Source organism: Dermacentor variabilis, chromosome 2 (genome assembly GCF_050947875.1).
Source record: "Dermacentor variabilis isolate Ectoservices chromosome 2, ASM5094787v1, whole genome shotgun sequence".
Classification (NCBI taxonomy): domain Eukaryota; kingdom Metazoa; phylum Arthropoda; class Arachnida; order Ixodida; family Ixodidae; genus Dermacentor; species Dermacentor variabilis.
In genome coordinates this window covers 171,372,743-171,391,909 of record NC_134569.1, presented here as the reverse complement: position 1 = coordinate 171,391,909, position 19,167 = coordinate 171,372,743, and the positions used below count along the sequence as shown (strand labels likewise).

The 19,167-nt window shown below is 43.1% G+C and overlaps 1 protein-coding gene across 1 annotated transcript in view; it reads right to left on the bottom strand.

The window, feature by feature from the left end:
* LOC142572943 (transmembrane 9 superfamily member 2-like) overlaps positions 1–19,167 on the bottom strand; it is a 55,964-nt gene that overhangs the window by 16,006 nt on the left and 20,791 nt on the right. Inside the window, exons 6-13 of the mRNA XM_075682403.1 lie at positions 17,808–17,922; positions 13,080–13,159; positions 7,980–8,088; positions 6,305–6,437; positions 4,754–4,815; positions 4,412–4,469; positions 1,135–1,352; positions 316–467 (exon numbers count right to left, since the gene is read on the bottom strand). Of these exons, the coding sequence (XP_075538518.1) occupies positions 316–467; positions 1,135–1,352; positions 4,412–4,469; positions 4,754–4,815; positions 6,305–6,437; positions 7,980–8,088; positions 13,080–13,159; positions 17,808–17,922 (927 nt within the window). The remainder of the gene's footprint in view (positions 1–315; positions 468–1,134; positions 1,353–4,411; positions 4,470–4,753; positions 4,816–6,304; positions 6,438–7,979; positions 8,089–13,079; positions 13,160–17,807; positions 17,923–19,167) is intronic.

Here is a 19,167-nt window from a genome sequence, read left to right as displayed (position 1 = left end):
GCATAAGAAAGGCCCAAGAATATGAAAGCACTGCGGAATCTGTAACGCCCAGCTGGTTTCTTTGAAGCCCTGGATGCAGCACAGAATTTTTTTTTGCTAAGAAATAACCCTTATACCATTGGAGACACAGAAATTATACAGTATTCAAAGAAATGCTCCACCAGGCCGAGCTGACGTAGTGTGCCTATTTTGCACATAAAATAAATTATGGGGTTTTACGTGCCAAAACCACCATCTGATCATGAGGCACACCGTAGTGGGGGACTCCAGAATAACTTCACATGCGCCTAAACCAAAGTACACGGGTGCACTCACCAGATGGAGTTGAGGATGAAGAAAAGCTGGATGAAAATGCATCCAAAGGGAAGAATGCCACCCATGAAGATGGCTGGCACCACCTGGGTGTACAGGGACTGCTCTGGGATCTGGCGGGGAATCTGGTTGGTCCGCACGGGGTTCTCCAGGACCTGCATATCCAATGGGCATAATCACGGCAGCTGGGGCACTACTACTTCAGCTAGTGCTACTTCCAATAAGCATGCACTTACCAACACAGTTAGCGCAGCATTGCAACAAAAACTTGCCAAGATTACACAGACAATTGAGAAAACAAATTAATTGATTGATTGATTGCATTCATTAATTCATGGCATTTGACATCCCACAGCCAACAGGGGCTGCGAGAGGGGCCACAGTATAGAGCATTAACTTACATTACCTGGGGTTCTTCAATGCGCACCCAATGCTTGATGCAAAAGTACTTTTGCATTCTGCCTGTAATGCAGCTGTCGTAGCCAAACACTGAAACTGTGACCTTGTGTGCAGCTGAAGCAACAAAATAGTTATTTAGCCACGGTGGTTGCATAATAATCATAGCAACGTTGCGAGTTCAACCACATTTGAGTTGAGACATGATATAATGATCATGCACATGATGAAGCATTGGACACAAGGAAGCAAATCTAAAATGCTTATTGCTGATATTAGCATGTAATGAACATAAGATATAGAGGTACTTTTGTGCTGGGTGCAAAAAAAAATGCATATGAGCACCCCTAGTTTCCACTGCACCTAGAAGCCACTGAGCCGTGCGCCTCATCAGCCGGAAAGTGAAGCAGGCGGTAGTACACCCACCCTGCGCTTGAAGCCAAAGTAGGCGCCCACGAAGGTGAGCGGGAGCGAGATGCCAAACCACAGGGCCAGCAGTGCCAGCAGTGTGGTGAACGGCACGGCGGCCGAGCTCTCCTTGGCCCAAAGCAGCAGGTTCAGCGCGAAGAACAGGCTGAACACGATGCCCGGGCACACCAGCGCCGTCAGCAGCACATTCAGCTTCCACTGCTCCCCGCCAAAGGCTGCGGCAGAAAAGGACAGACGACGCGGCGCTTGGGGGGGGCGACCTTGCATGGCGACACATGGGGGCGAGCATAATCCAAACCGGGAGATAATGACCGATGAACAGCGGGCGAAGAGAGGAAGGACAGATAGACGGGTTTGCCGGTGTGCGATTCGTAGCCGATTTAGGCAGCGTTGCAAGATGTGGAAAAAGGAGGATGTAACAGATGACACATCTGCTATTTTTTCTCGACCGAAATATTTTATTGAAAACTGAATGGTTAGGAACAATAAGAGTGGCCAAAAGCAATGCTATCAAAACCAGGTAATAATAAAAGAAAAAAAGAGAACTTCACAGGGAAATAAGGGCTTGAAAAGATCCACAGTGGTCGAGCAAGGAATGTCACTGGAGTAAACGTTTCGACGAGGGGACTTGCCTTTGTCAGCGGCATTCCTCCGGCGACCACTGCTGAATGGCCAAACTAAGAACATCTGAGCATAAGCAACAGCCACATCAAGGCATACTGCACAATTGTTGGCATAATAATACCAAACTAACACATGTGGGTGCTAAAAGGTGCTATTGATGCAGGGCTGATGCATCCATTGTGCGTAAAGCATACATCTTGTGCTGTTCTCACGTTATTTATCCTTGTCTTGCTGTGCTGCCTAAATCAGCTATGAACAAAGAAAGCCTCAACCCAGAGCCTACGTTCCAGTAACTGAATTGAATGAAACTTTATTCCATTTCTATTTACAAAAATATATAAATATAGAAATAGAAAATAAAATATATAAGATGTAAAAAAAAATATAAGTACAGTAAATATAAAAATAAATATAAGAAGTAAATAATATAAAAACATAAAAATGGCCTTCTTGTAAATTCATCTCACAACATTACAACCACAATGCAAGCGTAACACAAATTAAAAACAATTTATTAATTCCTCCTCTGAACACTCATCATGACATAGCACCTTTATTCTTGTTTTGCAAGTATGTACTCGAACATCAATAACTCTGCACGTCTCTTCATTCACATAACGAAGATTACATAATGATCTTTCTTTCATGCATATCTACGGTAAAACAGACGATTTTAATTCATATGCCCTTCCATGTGCCCTCTGCACATGGAACGACCTTCCCTATGTCCTGGTAGCTGAATCTGACAAAGAAAAATTCCATCACCAACTAAACACAGATTTCTTACTTGACCTTTTTCTCTGCATTGCTTCTTGTCTGCATTTTTGTGTTCATCTTTGTTTATTATTATTTTCTTGCAGTTTCTTGAATTTTTATTGTGACTCTGTATACTTGATTCTGTGTTGTATAATCATCAATCACAGCACAGCAGAGCCAATTATGATGGGCAGAGCCATTTCTGGTAATTTACACTTTGTAAACTTTTTATGTGCCATAATGCACAGGGCATTCAATTTCGTGTTTCCTATGTGGTAAATTAAATTCTCAAGTTAAAACATTTGTTCAAGTAGAACAGCACACAAAAAAATTTTTTGTTCTGGCGAGAATTCTTATGCATACTAACTCCTAGGGACCTCTGACAAAGAATCAAGAATGCCTCGTTGTAGCAGAAATTTCCTTCAAGCAGCATTCGTAGTAAGCGGTGTTCCACTGTATTGATGCAATACTCGTTCATAAGTTACAGCTACAGCTGTCATGGGTTCCGTCAACTGCCAGTGTGTATGTACATCCATCCAGGCCAAGACTTAAAACTAGATAACTAACACAACCACCCTAGTTGCTTCAGTTAAATGCATGAAGGTTGTTTAATTGCTTTTTCAACACTTGTAACAGTCATACAACACTAACAGTATCGATAAATAATTTGGCTACAAGCCCCATATCCACCCAATATCGGCAATACCAAAAAGCCGTAGCGGACTACATTTTCTTTTTCTTCGTCAAACAACGTTCCTGGACCTGAAATCCTAGAACAAGCACTAGCAACCTTCAGATTGACCGCATGATTTCCTATGGTAGCGTTTCTACGAACTAGTTTTACTTTTGTTTCACTTTTGTTTCCCAGAAGATGTAAGAGTTGTGACGTGACGCAGAAGGTGCTCACATGAGAGCAGGACAAAGCGATGCTTTTGCACTTGTCCTGGCTGACTCAGCTGTCTGTGACCCTGCTGCTACATACTTATGCGACCCAATGTAGCATACTAAGAGACAAACGAGTGAGCCGCAGCGATCGTCAAAATATTGCACAGTACTACTGCTCCCATGTGACCACTGTCTGCGTCACGACCTCACAATGCATGTCTCCCGAGAAATGAAACCGAAACTAGTTTGTGGAAAAGCTATTATATAGTAAATTTTTTAGGTTGCCTTGGGGCTCCCTATTATACTGCCTAGGCTTCGAGATCCAGGAAATTCAACTGCATGTTAAAAAAGATAAAAGGAGAGAGAGAAGTGGAAAATGTCACGTTGGCAGAAGGCGATTTATCCAGTAGCATCAAGCTACACCTAAGGCGATGGTAGAAATCACCACTGCAAATCTTAGTAACAAGCCACAGAAACAAGCTGCTAAACCAAAAGGAGCATGTTAATTGTTAACCAAATTTTTTTTTTCACCTGGGCTTAAACTCAATTGAGAAAACTTTTCTGCAGCAACGCAATGCACAAGAGCTGGGCAATGGGCAACAAAACAATAAGTGGGGATGGCTGGGACACAACGGCAACACAATACAGAGCCAGCGCAGAACATGGGAAACAGTACCTACAAAGGGCAGACGGCTGGTCATGTTTACGAGAAGCAAATGTTGATACCGCATGACTAACACAAGCAAAGTGAACATGGCACAAGATGTACACGTAAGAAAGCGGAGTCCCTCAGTACAGTGAATTCATAGTTTCTGCTAATCTAAACTTTTACAACACAACAGAGAAGCTTCTAAGAATGTACACTCCCGCTAACTGTTCCGGGCAGTACCCTACTCTTCTCTGCGTAGCTGTAACAGCAACAACGTTTGCTTGTTACTGCACACAACAATTTCACTGCACAAAAGCACGACACGCGCACCATCTGCCCAACACAAAGTGAAATACTCACACTTGTAGATCCTAGCTGAGACATATCCAGCTGGTGTTCCAAGGCACACAAACAGGACCTAGGTGGGAAGAGGCGAGGAAAAAGAAAGCAAAGCCTGTTGCGCACTGTCAATGCACGGTATATAAAACAAGCTAGGCACGAAGTGCCTCGGAAGTAAGCCTTAAAACGCATCTACATTCTTACAAACAACATAAATTCTTGTTGAGTGATGAGAACGTTCCTGCGCCTGCAGCGCTTCTGACAACTGCCCCCAACTGCTAAAGTCACGCACCCAAGCTCACGACACAGTGCGGCACCTAATGACACATCTAGACAAATCCACAGACTGCGTCGCTCACTCACCATGGCACAGGTCATGAGAGCCCCACGATTGGCTGGTGACAGAAAGCCCAGGCAGGCAAAAACTGCACGGAATAAATGACGGGGGGCTTAGGCAACAGCCCTCTCTTGTGTCCATTGACAGACAAACGTGCAGAGATGGAAGGATGCGATAAGTGCCAAATCACAGTCGCATGGAACTTTGTGGACTGGCTGTCCCTTGTACGCCGGATCCAATCCAGACTTCTTTCTTTCCATCTGCCGCAGCCCTTTGCAAAGTTCTTCAGTCAAAAATGCAGACAAATTACTTAGCATTTCAAACCTTCTGCACTAAGCCTGCACATTATGCAACTGCCCATCTCTTAAAGCCTACTTTTACAGTAACACCTTAAAACCTCATCACCACTGCCTTTGCAAATGACTACTACTACAGGAGCAGCAAATAACAGCCTCACAATCATAGCCCTTTAGTGTCCATTGAATCCAGTCTGAGAATTCCTTCACCCCATCACTACGCCTAATCCTCTGCCACCCTCAGCTATGTTGCTCTTCTTTAAGTAACAATTCTGTTTTTCTAATAGACCACTGGTTACTTGTTCTACAAATTGCATGACCAGCTCAATTCCAGTGGTCTTTACCATGCAAGAGGAACTGTTACCTTGTCAGCTCTTATCTAAATACATGGGAACGAAGAAACTGTTTTCCTGGACGCCCACTGCAGCGATTTGGAGACCTGTAGCAGTTGAAAACAATACTTAAAAATCTACCGATGGTAAAAAGTAGGTTTTCGGTTTAGGCAATAGCATTTTATTAGTCTTTTTTTTGAAAATCCCCCAAACATTTGTACAGCCTTGATATTGAATTGTTTTAAACACGGCAGCTTCATTGCCGCTCAGCAAGCATCATGTGCTGATCCGGCGGCGCTGGAAGAAGATTTGCCCGAAGGCATACTCGATGACAGTGCTGACGGAGCAGTGCTGTCATTGTTGACAAACACATGGGGTGAAGAGGCACGCACAGAAAGAAGGGCGAAAGAAGGAAGGGACATGCCTCCACTGCTCAGCGACAGTTGCCCAGGCGGAGCATGGGTTTGCAAAACCAGATGCGGCATCGCCTCCATAATAAATAAATAAAAAAAAAAACTCCTGCCATTCTTTATACCTCGGGTACCATTTCTGGTTATCTGAACCCATGCGTCGCGGTGTCCACTTTCTGCGCCTCGTTCTCTGCTAGCCTACTGTTCTGGTTGCCGTAAAGGATACACGGAAAATTAAGAATCCTCACATTTTGGAACATTACTTTGCAGTACTGAAACATTAACATGACATGGAAACTGAATAATGATCGTTACTCTGTAGTATTTTACACTCAAACTATAATCTGTCAGCAGGGGATTTTTGAAAAGTTCGTTAAAGTAAAGAGGTTTCCCTGTAGTAATATTATACATTAGTCTATACTGCCCTTGTAAATCGTGACCACATCTCTATAGCTGGTGAAACTTATATGAAAGAAGAGTCAGTATGGTGGCACCAGAACACAAAGGCTAGATGGCCAGAGAATGGGGCCAACACTCACGCAGGGTGATGAAGGTCATGAAGAAGATCTGTGTGCCGCTGCCGAGGAACACCGAGAGCAGCATGCCCCTGCGGGGAGTGCGGAAGACGTCGCCGTGCACCAACTTCCACCCAAACTCCTCCTGGGCATCGTCCTGAAAAAAACAGTATTCAAGTCAGCACGGCAGCAATAGAAGAGAAAAGGGATCAAGGTCTACAGGAGGCCCAGTGACAGAAAATATCGCAGCTTACAAAAGCGGGCATTACGGGTTTCAGTCGCTGAGAGACACATAGCCGAAGGTCTGGCTTCATGGCCCCTAGTACAGCGCAAGGCTATTCCAAACCCATGCAGATGTTGATAATTAAATTCTGGGGTTTCATGTCCCAAAATCATGATCCGATTACGAGGCACACCACAGTGGCCGACTCCGGATTAATTTTTACCACCTGAGCTTCTTTACCACGCACCTAAGTCTCGGCGCATGAGCATTCTTGCATTTCAGCTCCACTGAAATGCAGCCACCACGGATGGTATCGAACCTGCGACCTTGACCTTAGCAGTGCAATGCCACAGTCACTAAGCTACCGTGGCGGGTCTAGACGCTGAAGACATGCGAGCAAATGATAGTGTGCTGAAAAAGGCACCAGACAATGGTAGAAAAGAAAAGTTCTAGCCCTGTCATACTGCCATCCAGCAAAAAGCTACAGGCACCATGAAGACAGTGCAAGCACCCACTAAATCTTTTCATGACAATGACAAACCTCGCTTGTCCAGAGATTTCCTTTCATTTACTGAGTGCCACAGGTGAGTGGCATACATTTCACTGCACTATTGGTGTGAATGCTGCACTATTAAATGGCACTGGTCTCACAGAAAAAATGCTTTTTTTGAAGGCACAGTAGTCGGAAATGCAGTGGAAGTCTGGCTCGTCTGGATTCTAAAAATGACAGCTTTAGGGACAACGGTCGCCCTTTTTAAAATTGGAATCGTAGTGTTCCTGGACATTTCTTCAGCTCAAGTAAACAATTTAGACTTGAAACGCTCTAGCGAGTCATGTTCGGAGTTTAAACTTAGTACTGACGATTGCAACGTGGACTTAAGAGCCTCTGGCAGCATCTCTTGTGTGGATGTGGCTGCTTTGTCACCTGCGCCTCTGCAATTTCTTTGCCTCACCGCACCAGCAGTAATGTGTCGCGTGGAAGACAACAGAGGAATGCCCCGATTTCACATTCAAGAAATGTTGCGCTTCACATAGACTCTTTGTGCAGCTTTTCTCGCCTATCTGCAACTTAGAAGCATGAAAAATTGAAAGTAAAAGATGCCAAAAAAAATTTATCGAACTGCTCATATTGCAATAATGAAAGCTGTTCACAATAAATCAGCACACACACACACACACACACACACACACACACACACACACACACACACACACACACACACACACACACACACACACACACACACACACACACACACACACACACACACACACACACACACACACACACACACACACACACACACACACACACACACAAAAAGAACTAAAGAACTAGGAAAATTTTGCCATTTTTCTGCTACGAAAGCTGGCACACAATATGCTGAGGGACACGCCAACTCTTATACCACTTCTTTTTCTTGCATCTTTTTTTACGTATCTGTAACACAGGAACAAAGAGAGCAAGGTATTCACCCCAGAGTCCATCTGGTTGTAGCGAGCTATGTCCTTGTGGAGTGTCCTGAGCAGGATCATGGCCACCATGCCGGTCAGGAAAAGCACTATGATCAGGCTGTTCATGATGCTGCAAGAATGAGAAGTTATCAAGGATACAGAAACACACATGCAAGGTACTATATATATATAACAAAGGCCAACACCCTACTGGACCAGAGTGCTTAAACTTCCTGAGTGCATTCTGCTGATTTGATTGAGCATTCTTCTTTTCTCATAATGTACAACCCGATCCCGATGAGTGCTCGATGGTGATGGTGGCACTGTGACATTGGGGTAAATGATAAAACATAGGAGAAATGGAAAATGAAATGATTTGTTGGAAAATGTGGCCCCAGGCCACCTATTCGGAATCACAAGACGGTGTGTGGCGTCTGTATCCCTTCTTCGCACAGGTACCATCGCGAGTGCAAATCTGGAGACCACGGTACTGGCGAAAAATTTTTTATTTTGCTTGAACCGTGGAGTTTGGACAAGCATTCCATTGGTCAGAACACACACACACTTTTACTGCTCGAATTCAGGCTGCGAAAAGCTTTTCTTGTGGACCCATAGCTCCACACTTTTGCTCACAACAGTGCAATGCATTCTACAGTAAACACCAGCTGTGTGTGTTAGTGACAAGGTGCTCATTTTGACACCAAACCTGGCACTCATTCGGCAAAAATACTATGTACATGTGAGCCAGTGCTATATGAAGAGAACATAAAGCTTCACAATGAAGAAAAACAATCAGAAAATAAATTGAAAGATAAAGGAACTGATAAATAAACTGGCTTCACTGTCTGTTACTTCGTACAGCTGTGGCTAAAAAAGAAAAATCAAGTGCTGTGGATTTCTTTGTTCTATCGAATGTGATGACCGATGGGGTTTAATGTCCCTCAAAAACATACAGGCTATGAAAGATGCTGTTGCAGACGGCTGTGGATCAATTTTAGCCACCAGGGTAAATTTCTTGATCTTGTGCTCCTGACATCTGTAGCACAAGCCCACAAGGCCTCTATTCTGATATCGTGCATTGATGCGTATTCAGATCACCCTACCTTTCACACCTTTTTCAGCACACACATGCACCATGTACAGAGCCATTTTGCATTCAGCCACACACACTAACTCGACCTATAGAAATGCCTTAAAGGGTGAAACGGTGTGAATGCCATGGCAGGCACGCCAAGACAGCAGCCTAAAGAGAGACGCAGACGGGGAGTGAAGGCGTTACAGATGCCAAAAAACATTTTAAAAATCACTTTTTCTCGCTATTTTCGGTATTTGATCCTTGCGTGCCCTCTTAACCCATTCGCTGCTGCCCTCCGCGTGTGCATGTGAGCCATGCATACCGCACATATTTTTCACAGAAAGTGTGCGTGCTCCATGCTTACCTTTCTGTGCGTCATGAGCACCTAAGCAAAGTATTTGTTGGATACTTATCAAAATACATTCACTGACATTTGAGATATATTCACACATTACTCTGTGAAGTTTTTTCAAGTCACAGGCGTTTCACCGTGTGAAAAATCTTGGCGCACTCAGGCATGTGAAGAGCACAACCACACTTTCCGCACTCCCAATGGCTTTCACTAATTTTTTTTATTTTAGCCTTATGCGCCTGGCATTGCCTTGAGGCTGCTCATCGCTGTCACTATGAAAGAGGATATCCAATATTTCACGCTTGGAGAGAGCACGCTGTCCATTAGACGCCGCCATTCCTCCTGCCGCCAGACACCATCACAAAAAAATATATAAAAAAATAAAAAACGATAACATAGAAAAGTGCGTTTCAAATGACACAGCTCAGTACTGACGTCTATTGGTAATATATCCAAGCATCTTCAGATAAGGTGATAAGTGCTGCTGTCTATCAACAGCTTCAGGAAAACCTAAAATCAACAGCCCGGCAATTCACCGGCTTCGGCAACGTTGCCAGTGCACGTATGTACGTCAATTCGCCAGCTTTGGCAGCAAATGGGTTAAAGTGACACTAAAGGCAAATATTAAGTGAAGCTAAGGTGATAGATTAGTGCTTGAGAATCACTAGGGCGTCAATATTATCGCGAAAAGAGCCTTAATAATCGAGAAATTGAGGTAAATGCAGGGCATGATTAGAGACTCCCCCGGGGCATTCAAGTACTTGCCAGATGACGAAAACCCTCCTCAGTTAAATCTTGTCACTGGCACTCAACCACTCATTGAAGAAAAACACATGCTTGTTTTGTTTTATAAGATGAAATAAAATGCTACTTGTCGATTCCTATTTCATTTTCCAGAAAAAATAACTAACTGAAATTACCCTTCACAACGACGCAGATGTTCGAAAGCAAGTCGAAAGGTTTCATTTTCGCTCGCCTCCGTGCCGCCCACACTTTTACGTTTCCCTAGTTTTGTTATCACGTACTGCTGCGCTGGCTCGCAAAACTTGCACAAACTGCAATTAGGAGAGAATTCAACTTCCATGTGATGTCGTGGGATGTTCGACCGGTCCACGCCACTTGAAAAAAAAAAGCAGCTGCAGCAGCAAATCGACCAGTCTGTCTTGGCTCAGTACCGGTGTCTGTTGGGCACTGTTTTACTCTCCAATAGCAGCAAAGGGTGGTGATGGTATATTCAACGTCACCACTCCCCCGTCTGGGTGACGGGCGATTTGAATTATGAAAAAGGTATTTGGACCATTCAGATGCAATTATCTCATAAACCAAGTGTTTTCCTGGCACGAAAGAGGCATTGTGAGGTTTCCGGAATGGTATTTAAAACGTCAATGCAGACTTAGTATTTGCCATTAGTGTCTCTTTAAACCCTTCTCCATTATGAATGCGGCTCATCACTGTGTTGAGCTATGTGCAACCTCTATTTTTTCTACCATTCTTTTAGCCATCATTTGATTTACTTCTCTTTAGTTTAAATGTATGTGTATGTCTTTGTACGTGTTCATTGATTTGTTCCACGCACTGTGTAAATCATGCTTTTCTGTGTTTTCTTTGCATTTATTATGCTTATTTGCAGCTACATTCACCATTAAATTCGTACTGTAGTGCAGCACGCTGAAGGAACCAGGCTGTTAGTGGTCACATATTCTATAAATCAACAAATAAATGTTTGCATTACAACACCAGGATGCAGCCACTGCAGCCTGGAATCGAATCCAAAATCTTTACCGCAAGCAAGCAGAGTGTTTTAGTTGAGCGTCTTTACGGTACGCTCCGCTCCGAGCTGCCCCGCTAAGCCACAGCGGAGCGGCGAGCGATTTTCACGTTTTAATAATAATAATATTTGGGGTTTTACGTGCCAAAACCACTTTCTGATTATGAGGCACGCCGTAGTGGAGGACTCCGGAAATTTTGACCACCTGGGGTTCTTTAACGTGCACCTAAATCTAAGCACACGGGTGTTTTCGCATTCCGCCCCCATCGAAATGCGGCCGCCGTGGCTGGGATTCGATCCCGCGACCTCGTGCTCAGCAGCCCGACACCATAGCCACTGAGCAACCACGGCGGGTGATTTTCACGTTTTAGTTAAACGTTTAGCGGAGCGGAGTGGACCTTTCGTAGTTGCAGCGCCCCCTGGCCAAATTCAGAGTAATTAAAGAAAATAAAAACACCTATTGATCACTCTTATACAGTAAAACGTATATATGTGTATATATAACTTATTTCTCCATGAGGTATCTAGACGTGCACTTGTAATGCGTTACCGGTTCAAGAAGAAGAAGAAGTTTATTTTACCACATAAGTACACTGATACATACAAAGCGGTAGGGATGGCCGGATAAAAGCTGCATAACGGCAGCTTGACTAGTCCCACCTCCCCATGAACAACAGGCAGCAACATGGCAAGATATTCGTAGTACATACTTGTGGCAGGGTCAATATATATAGATATTCACAGACGCATATATATACACATATTTATACATATATATATATATATATGTATATATATATATATATATATATATACATACACACATGCATATACGCATACATGTATGCAAGAAAACCAGAAATGACAACTTAAAAATAGCAAAGAAATACTTTTCAACCGACAAATTTTTTTCAACCGACAAATGATTTCTTAGTACCATTTGACCACACCAGGTTACAATAGCGCAGGTGAGGAGCAAATAGAGCATCTGCGCAACATACGTAACGCTTTACTAAGTTTATTTCGTAAGTAATCGGTGTGGTGGTCCCATAGCATCAATTCATGAAAGATAACACCCAATGTTTTTGCTGTAGCGGAAAGTTCTATTTTTGTGTCATTGAGTGTGAGGCATTGGGTGAGATCACAAGGCGTGGACTTCACTCTAAAGAGGACCGCTTTTGTCTTGGAGCAGTTTAACTGGAGAGAATTTTTTACAGACCAGTTATATATCTTGTAAAGTATTTCATTTGCAAATGAAATAAATTGATGAGTTTACTCTCCTTAGTTCCTGATTCTTCCTGATCCTCCTTAGTTCCTTAGTTCCAATCGAAAATAAAGCGCGGTCTTGGGGAATGCCACATGATAGCCAGTGCGCTTGCTTTCTGCAGCCAATCCAATCCTTTCTGATGCCAATGCTAGCCAAAGCGCTGTGCAGCACGCTCTGCTCAGGCAGCTTCTCAGCGAACCGTGTTCCTCGCTCCGCTAGCCCGCTTACGACTAAGCGGACAATGCATGCGCATTAGTGCTTCCGCTCCGCTTAGCTGCTTAGCGGAGCATAAACACGCTCAACTAAAACACTCTAGTGTCAAAGAAATTGAGTGAGCTGCTCTGGAAGCACTGCCGTAACAAATATGCTTGCAGGGTCAACAAATATCTGCAGAAGCCACCGCGGTCACTCCTTGTGGCTAGACTGGCTTTTACGTCAACGTTACTGCCCTCCTAAGCACTCAACCATTTTGGCTGCGGTATCCAGTGCTCCTTGGTTTCCATGTTTGGCATATTTTTCTGCAAAGTGCATGGTCAGACATTTCTACAGCTTATTTTCTACTCAATCACTTAGTCAACATCAATCGTTTCGTAGAATATTTTTCTCGAAGACTACATCATGTGAGCGGGAGTGTGTGAGAGTGAGGGTGCAACGCTCACCTGAACCACTGGATGTTGGTCTGCGGCAGAGACTCGAGGATGTAGTCCCATCTGGACGACCAGCGCACGTGGTCGTTCCTCTGCAATAGAGGCAGACACAAATGTTAGACTGTGCACCACACACTTCTGCACAATCGCAAGGTCACGGGCTGGCAGCCGAAGGCAGAATATTGCAACTTCCAAGCTGTGCATGCACTGCCGCATCAGCTATTCTATGCTTTTTTTCCTCTGTAACCGACGCAGAATAGGTCTGTTCCATCACTTGTCTGGAAACTCTGGGTGCCCCTCTTGCACTATCAGAATTCAGCAACGTGATCAACAGTGCGGTCAGTAGCAACCAGCCAGACTGATTCCATACAGTGCAACTGACTACCACCACTGATTTCTATTTGGTAGTACACAGACCTACTCCAACGTTGAAGCCACGCTGCATTCTTGTGCCCTTTGAACTGGTTGCATCAACACATGATGTAATTATTTGTTTCATTCTCCAGACTTTCACATTGTAATTAATGGGCTGACAGCTATCCACCAAAGAAAACTTTTAAAATTCGTAGCAGTAAAAAAAGAAAAGAAAAGAAGAAAACAAAAGCTCAATTCCTCTAACCCAAAAGACAACGTATGAAAGTGTCACCATGTCTCACTTGGAAAGCAAAGCTCTACAGATATGGAGCTTCGAATGGGGGCATCATTTGGTCCGCACTGTTCACTAACACGCCTAGCAGTGAAGCCAGCCCATTTTTTGTGGAGCAACTCCCTCCTCTAACAGAGAGGTGCCATACAATGGTGTTCCCGCCCCTTCTTTTTTATTCGACGAACCAGGCAATCATAGACATGCCGAAAGCCTCAGGGAACAATGCGGACTAAAAGATGCAATGTTACCATGAAATCTCAGGGATAAAAAAAAGTGGCAGTAAGCGCAAAATCTTCTTTTCAATGCATTCAAAATAGAAATGTGGGTAGCTGCAAAAAGAAAATTTCTCCACTGCAAGCAGCTTCTTACAAAATGAACAGCCCCAGCAGTGGTACAGAAAGAGCAGCGCTTCAAGACAGGACCCAAGGAAGAAAGCACACACACACTTCTCCCTTGTGTCCCATCTTGAAGTGCTGTTCTTTCTGTCATAATGAACCAACTAGCTCGTCAGTCAATCCTCCCAACAGTGGCTTCCAGCCGTGGCATTTTTTGTGACAGAAGAAGTCTTTGGACTGTTTTGGGTAACATTACTCTTTAGCTGCAACCACTGTGCTTCTGGAGTGTCCCTGTATATTTGAAGTGCCAGCCCAGTCACTTGAACATACAAGGAAACCAGTCGTTCACTGTGGTGGTATTCCTAGGGCACGAACCAATTTTGCAGTGCACTGTTTCCCAAAGAAAAGTGAAGTGAACCTAACCGTGCCCACAAACAGCAACTAATCAGAGGGTAAATGGTGCCCTCCAAGTGAGCCCCAGTTTCAGCGTCAGTGGGTAGCTCTTGGAAAGAAAGAGCAGGTGGTAATGCTCCATTACAAAAGTTCCTAAATTCCCCAAAAAGTCTAAGCATCATAGCCTTCCTCACTTAATCATATAATGCATAAAACATTTGCATCCCCACATTGCAGTTTTTATTACTGCCGTGCGAATAGCAAATAGTAAATGTCATATCAAACATTGGATTTCAAATTTTTCACTAAATTTACCTCTCATTACCATGCATACAGAAATTAATTTGATCACCAGTTTTTCTATATGTTAAACATTCCTTCTACTAGCAACATCATGCACTATCTGTATATGACAATTGAACTATTTGTCAGATTTGACAATTTTTGGTAGACTGGGGGAAAATAAAACTTCCACTGCAGGTATCATCGAAACTAGCCTCCAGTGCTCCTAGCCCCTCATGAATAAACAAAAAGAAGCAAAATTTGTGCTTCGGTCAACTCGGCAACAATTTCTACCTGACAGCAGCACTGAAGAAAGAAAAGCTTCTCTTGGGTTGCCAATATTTTGATCCGCCATATAACTGGTTTTAACTATGTCTCAATCAACGATAGATGCTCATGAGTGCATGTCATTTTGATAATTGTGTTTGACTAACATCGAGTGCAACTTCATTTTTCCTTTCACGGGTTGCTTTCATCCATCAGCGCTTCAACAGCATATGTACAACTTATTAGCAGCAATCCTTCCTGTCATGTGGGGTTGTCACTAGGACAAGAGCACGCAGTCCGTTTCAGATTGACTTTCAACTGAAATTGATTAGCTGTCTAATCTCTTACATTTTGAACACCACTTGTGCAAGTGCCCTTATTCATAACTGTACAATATTTTTACATTACTGTACAGTACTGAGCAGGAACTGAACAAAGCATGTGGAGGCCCCAACGCAAGTTGAACACACATAAGACCACCTTGATTGCTCCCAAACACTGATCGAACACAATAATCAAGTATGAGGAGGCTTCTGTATGCTTCCTGACTAAACAAACATTGCTTCGTGAGCCTAAAGAATGCAGTAAAAAACAAACCAGGTGCCTGCTGCAATCAGTAAAAACAAATTCTCACTGTACAATAGGAACTTAACCGTTTTCACATTTGCAAAGCTGCTGCTTTCCTGCATAACATGGCCATCTCTATGGCTAGTACTAAAGCCAACAAATCTTCATAATTTTTTTTGCATGATCTGACCTACAAAAGTTGTGAACTAGGACCCAGATGCATATTTTGTATACTTCAGATTGTTTTTTTTTTTACTTTCAGTACTTACATTAAAAATAGCAAATTATTACTATCATGTATGTTCTTTGGGGTGCTTATTCAAAGTTTCACATAATACTAAAATATTGTCCAAGCAATTATTACTGCTGTACATCTATTCAAAACATCAGTGATCAGGCTGCAATTTAGTATATTACAGTATAGTACATTGCAACTACTACACCTTGAAATAAAATGTTAAAACATAAAATCACTGAAAATCAGAATGATCCAAGCAGTAACAAAAGAGTTGTTAATGCTAATAAATTCTGGGCAAGAAGCTACTGTGCTGCACATGATAGGGAGTCTCCTAGCATTGCATAACAAAAATGTAGCAAGCTATCATTAATTTAGGCACATAAAAATAAAGCTACGTACAGCATGGTCTAGTCTTATTGAGGGACCCTGAAACGATATTGACACTGATATTGATTTTGTAAAAATGTACTGAGTTGTTAGGGTTTGCCTTTCTGATCATTAAGTGGTGCATTTAAGCACTCTGTGTAAAACGTGTAATTTATTATAAGGCTTTTTTAAATATGCACATCACTACCAATTGCGGTGGCCTGTGAGTTTTCAGCTGCCCCTGACTAATTGACACGTGGGTGACCATACGACGTCAGTAGGGAGAGCTATCCCATTGGCTGTCTAGGACGCATGACTGATAATTTTTCCAACTTTACGGTGAACAAAAGTTGTCTGTAATACAGTTGAACCCACTTATAACAATATTCAAATGCAACGAAAATTCCATTGTTATCTGATAATAGTTATAACTGGGTTGCATGAAAAAAAAATCAAAATACTAGGGGGATGGCAGAGCTGATGTGAGAAAACTATAACGGCGGGGAGGCCAGTGCCCCTCTCCACCACCTTCCTCCATCCGGTTGCTGATTGTGCTCACTCGTTTAACTGCTTCCTGGGCACTCCGACTGCTTGTAACCAGCCGCAGCTGTCGGCATTAAAGGATGGCACTGCCATAACTGCAAAGAGTGGTCACGGGTGGCAAGCGACATGTGAGCACCGCCGTGGCATCGCTTTGGTGGCACCAAAAGGGGGCCTTTTTAAAATTCGAGGAGGTTCCCACAGCAGCCTGTCAGCTTGAGGAATCCAGAAGAAACACTGAGGCAAGATCGGCGCAGGCATCCTGCCACGTACTTCTCACTGGCTTGCACGAGAAAACCCTACGTCCATCAGCCTTGCATGCTTTACATGAACCTCGCCGACCTCGTTCTCCAAGGTATCCAGGTGCTCCACGTAGTGCAGCGGAAGGTTCCTCGTGAAAACAAAGCCCCAGAGGGACTGAATCATCTGCCGGGCCTCCTGTGAGGACGACGTTGAGGCAACCTGCCCTACTGCATGTCCTACCGCATGTCCTGCCCTACCGCTTGTCCTGCCCTACCGCATGAATGCATGTGAGCAGCTCTTGGACACAGTTAGTGTTATGCGAGTAGATTATATGTGAACTGTCATTACAGAAAATTTGGTTCACAAGAAATTTGCTATTAAAAAAAAAAAAACTTCGTTGTCGCAAGGTATGGAAGGCATTGACTCCTATGGGCGTTCGCCAGGGATCTAAAAAGATTTTGTTGCGGCGAAAATTTTGTTGCCTCGAGATTTCATTAACACGGGTTTCAACTGTAGCTGAATACAAGGGGTTGCTGGACGTATTGTAGTGTGCTTTGCATAAAAAATGGTCAATGCAGATGGTCCATTGAATTCTTTCAATAGCTGCTGTTAGGCAACCAGAAACTGTAGCCTTTCTCTTTCGTACTTTTGGAAGCAAAAAAAAGATTGAGCGTCTAAGTAAACAATCAAAATCTGTATTTTTCGAACATACGTATTTGATTTACGTATTTACGTATTTGAACATCGTTTTTTTTTATATTCTGCTTCTCATGCACTTCCGAGAGTCTCAACAAGAGCCCTTGTGTTACCAGGAGCCCCACGCGACGGTCAGTGAAACCCCTGGATATGGTCATCCCACTCACCACGAAGGTCACGCTGTAGGTGTACGTGATGCTCAAGGGGCCGTTGTCTTTGAGGCCAAGGGTCAGGTGCTCGCCCGTGTCGCATGTCGGCGTCTTGTCGTTCTTGTGCTTGATGCTGGAACAGAGCAGTATAGAATCAGCACGAGGGACTTGACGTCCTGAAAACATGCTCAAAACTCTTTATAACCAAATTAAAGGGGGAGCCAAAATTCACTGATTTCATTATTGCCATTGATGCAATAATGACTATAATGACCAATAGGGCACACAACTTCAGACGTGGAAAGACATGTGGCCTGCGGAACTGCTACACGACTACGTAAGCAATAAAATTTTATTAGAATAGCAAGAGAATGCTCAGACATGACAGCATTTATGATAGTTGCCTTCTTTTCAATGTGATGGTCTTTCACTTCGAATTTCCAATTGGAAATGTCTATATTGTGAAATCGGCAAAATGGCGACACGGTCGTAGAGAACAGTTTGCACCCTGCAACGCGAACAAAGTCTGCAGTGGTTGAGCAGCATGCAGTTGAGAAAGGCCAGTGTCGCTCAACAGAGTGTGCGACAAGACAATGTGGCAGTTCTGAGCTGCCACGCTGAACGAGTGCCGGGTCTCGGGGAGAGTGATATGCTCGGCTCGCAACGGTCGGGTATTTTTTAGTACCTAAAGTGAATCTAGTTGATTACATCCATTGGCAGGACAATATTACTTTGTTAAAACGAGGTATTAAATAGATGGATCACAATGGAGATTTTAAGAGGAAGCTTTAGCTCGGGTGCTCCTATCTAAATAGATGTAAAAGGAGAATTAGTTTTTCTCGGCAACCACTGCACCAAATTTGACGAGGTTTGTTGCATTTAAGAGAAAAACATAAAATCTAGTGACTGTTGGTTTCCCCTTTTCGATTTAAGCCTTCAATTTTTATTAAAAATTGGCAAAAATCAAAAATTTTCTATAAACGAAACTATCAAGTTTACAACTCTATAACTCAGCAATTAAAAAATGATAATACAACTCTGTGAATTGCATCTAATAGTACATCTAAAGCGGACAAAATTGATATGTTACGTATGAATACAAAAAAATTTAGTAATATTGAAATACAGCTTTTGCAGAACCCTTGTAACCATTGTAACAAGTTCACATAAGGTGTAAAATGATATATATAATTTGTCCGCTTTGAATGGTCTAATGGATGCCGTTTACAGAACTGGGATATCTGTTTTTGATGCAGAGCTATGAATTTGTAAACTTCGAGCTCCTATTTTTTTCAAACGGTCGAATATTTGAAAATATTTTTAACAAAATTCAAGCCCTAAATCAAAATTCCGCTTTCAACAGTCACTAGAATTCAAC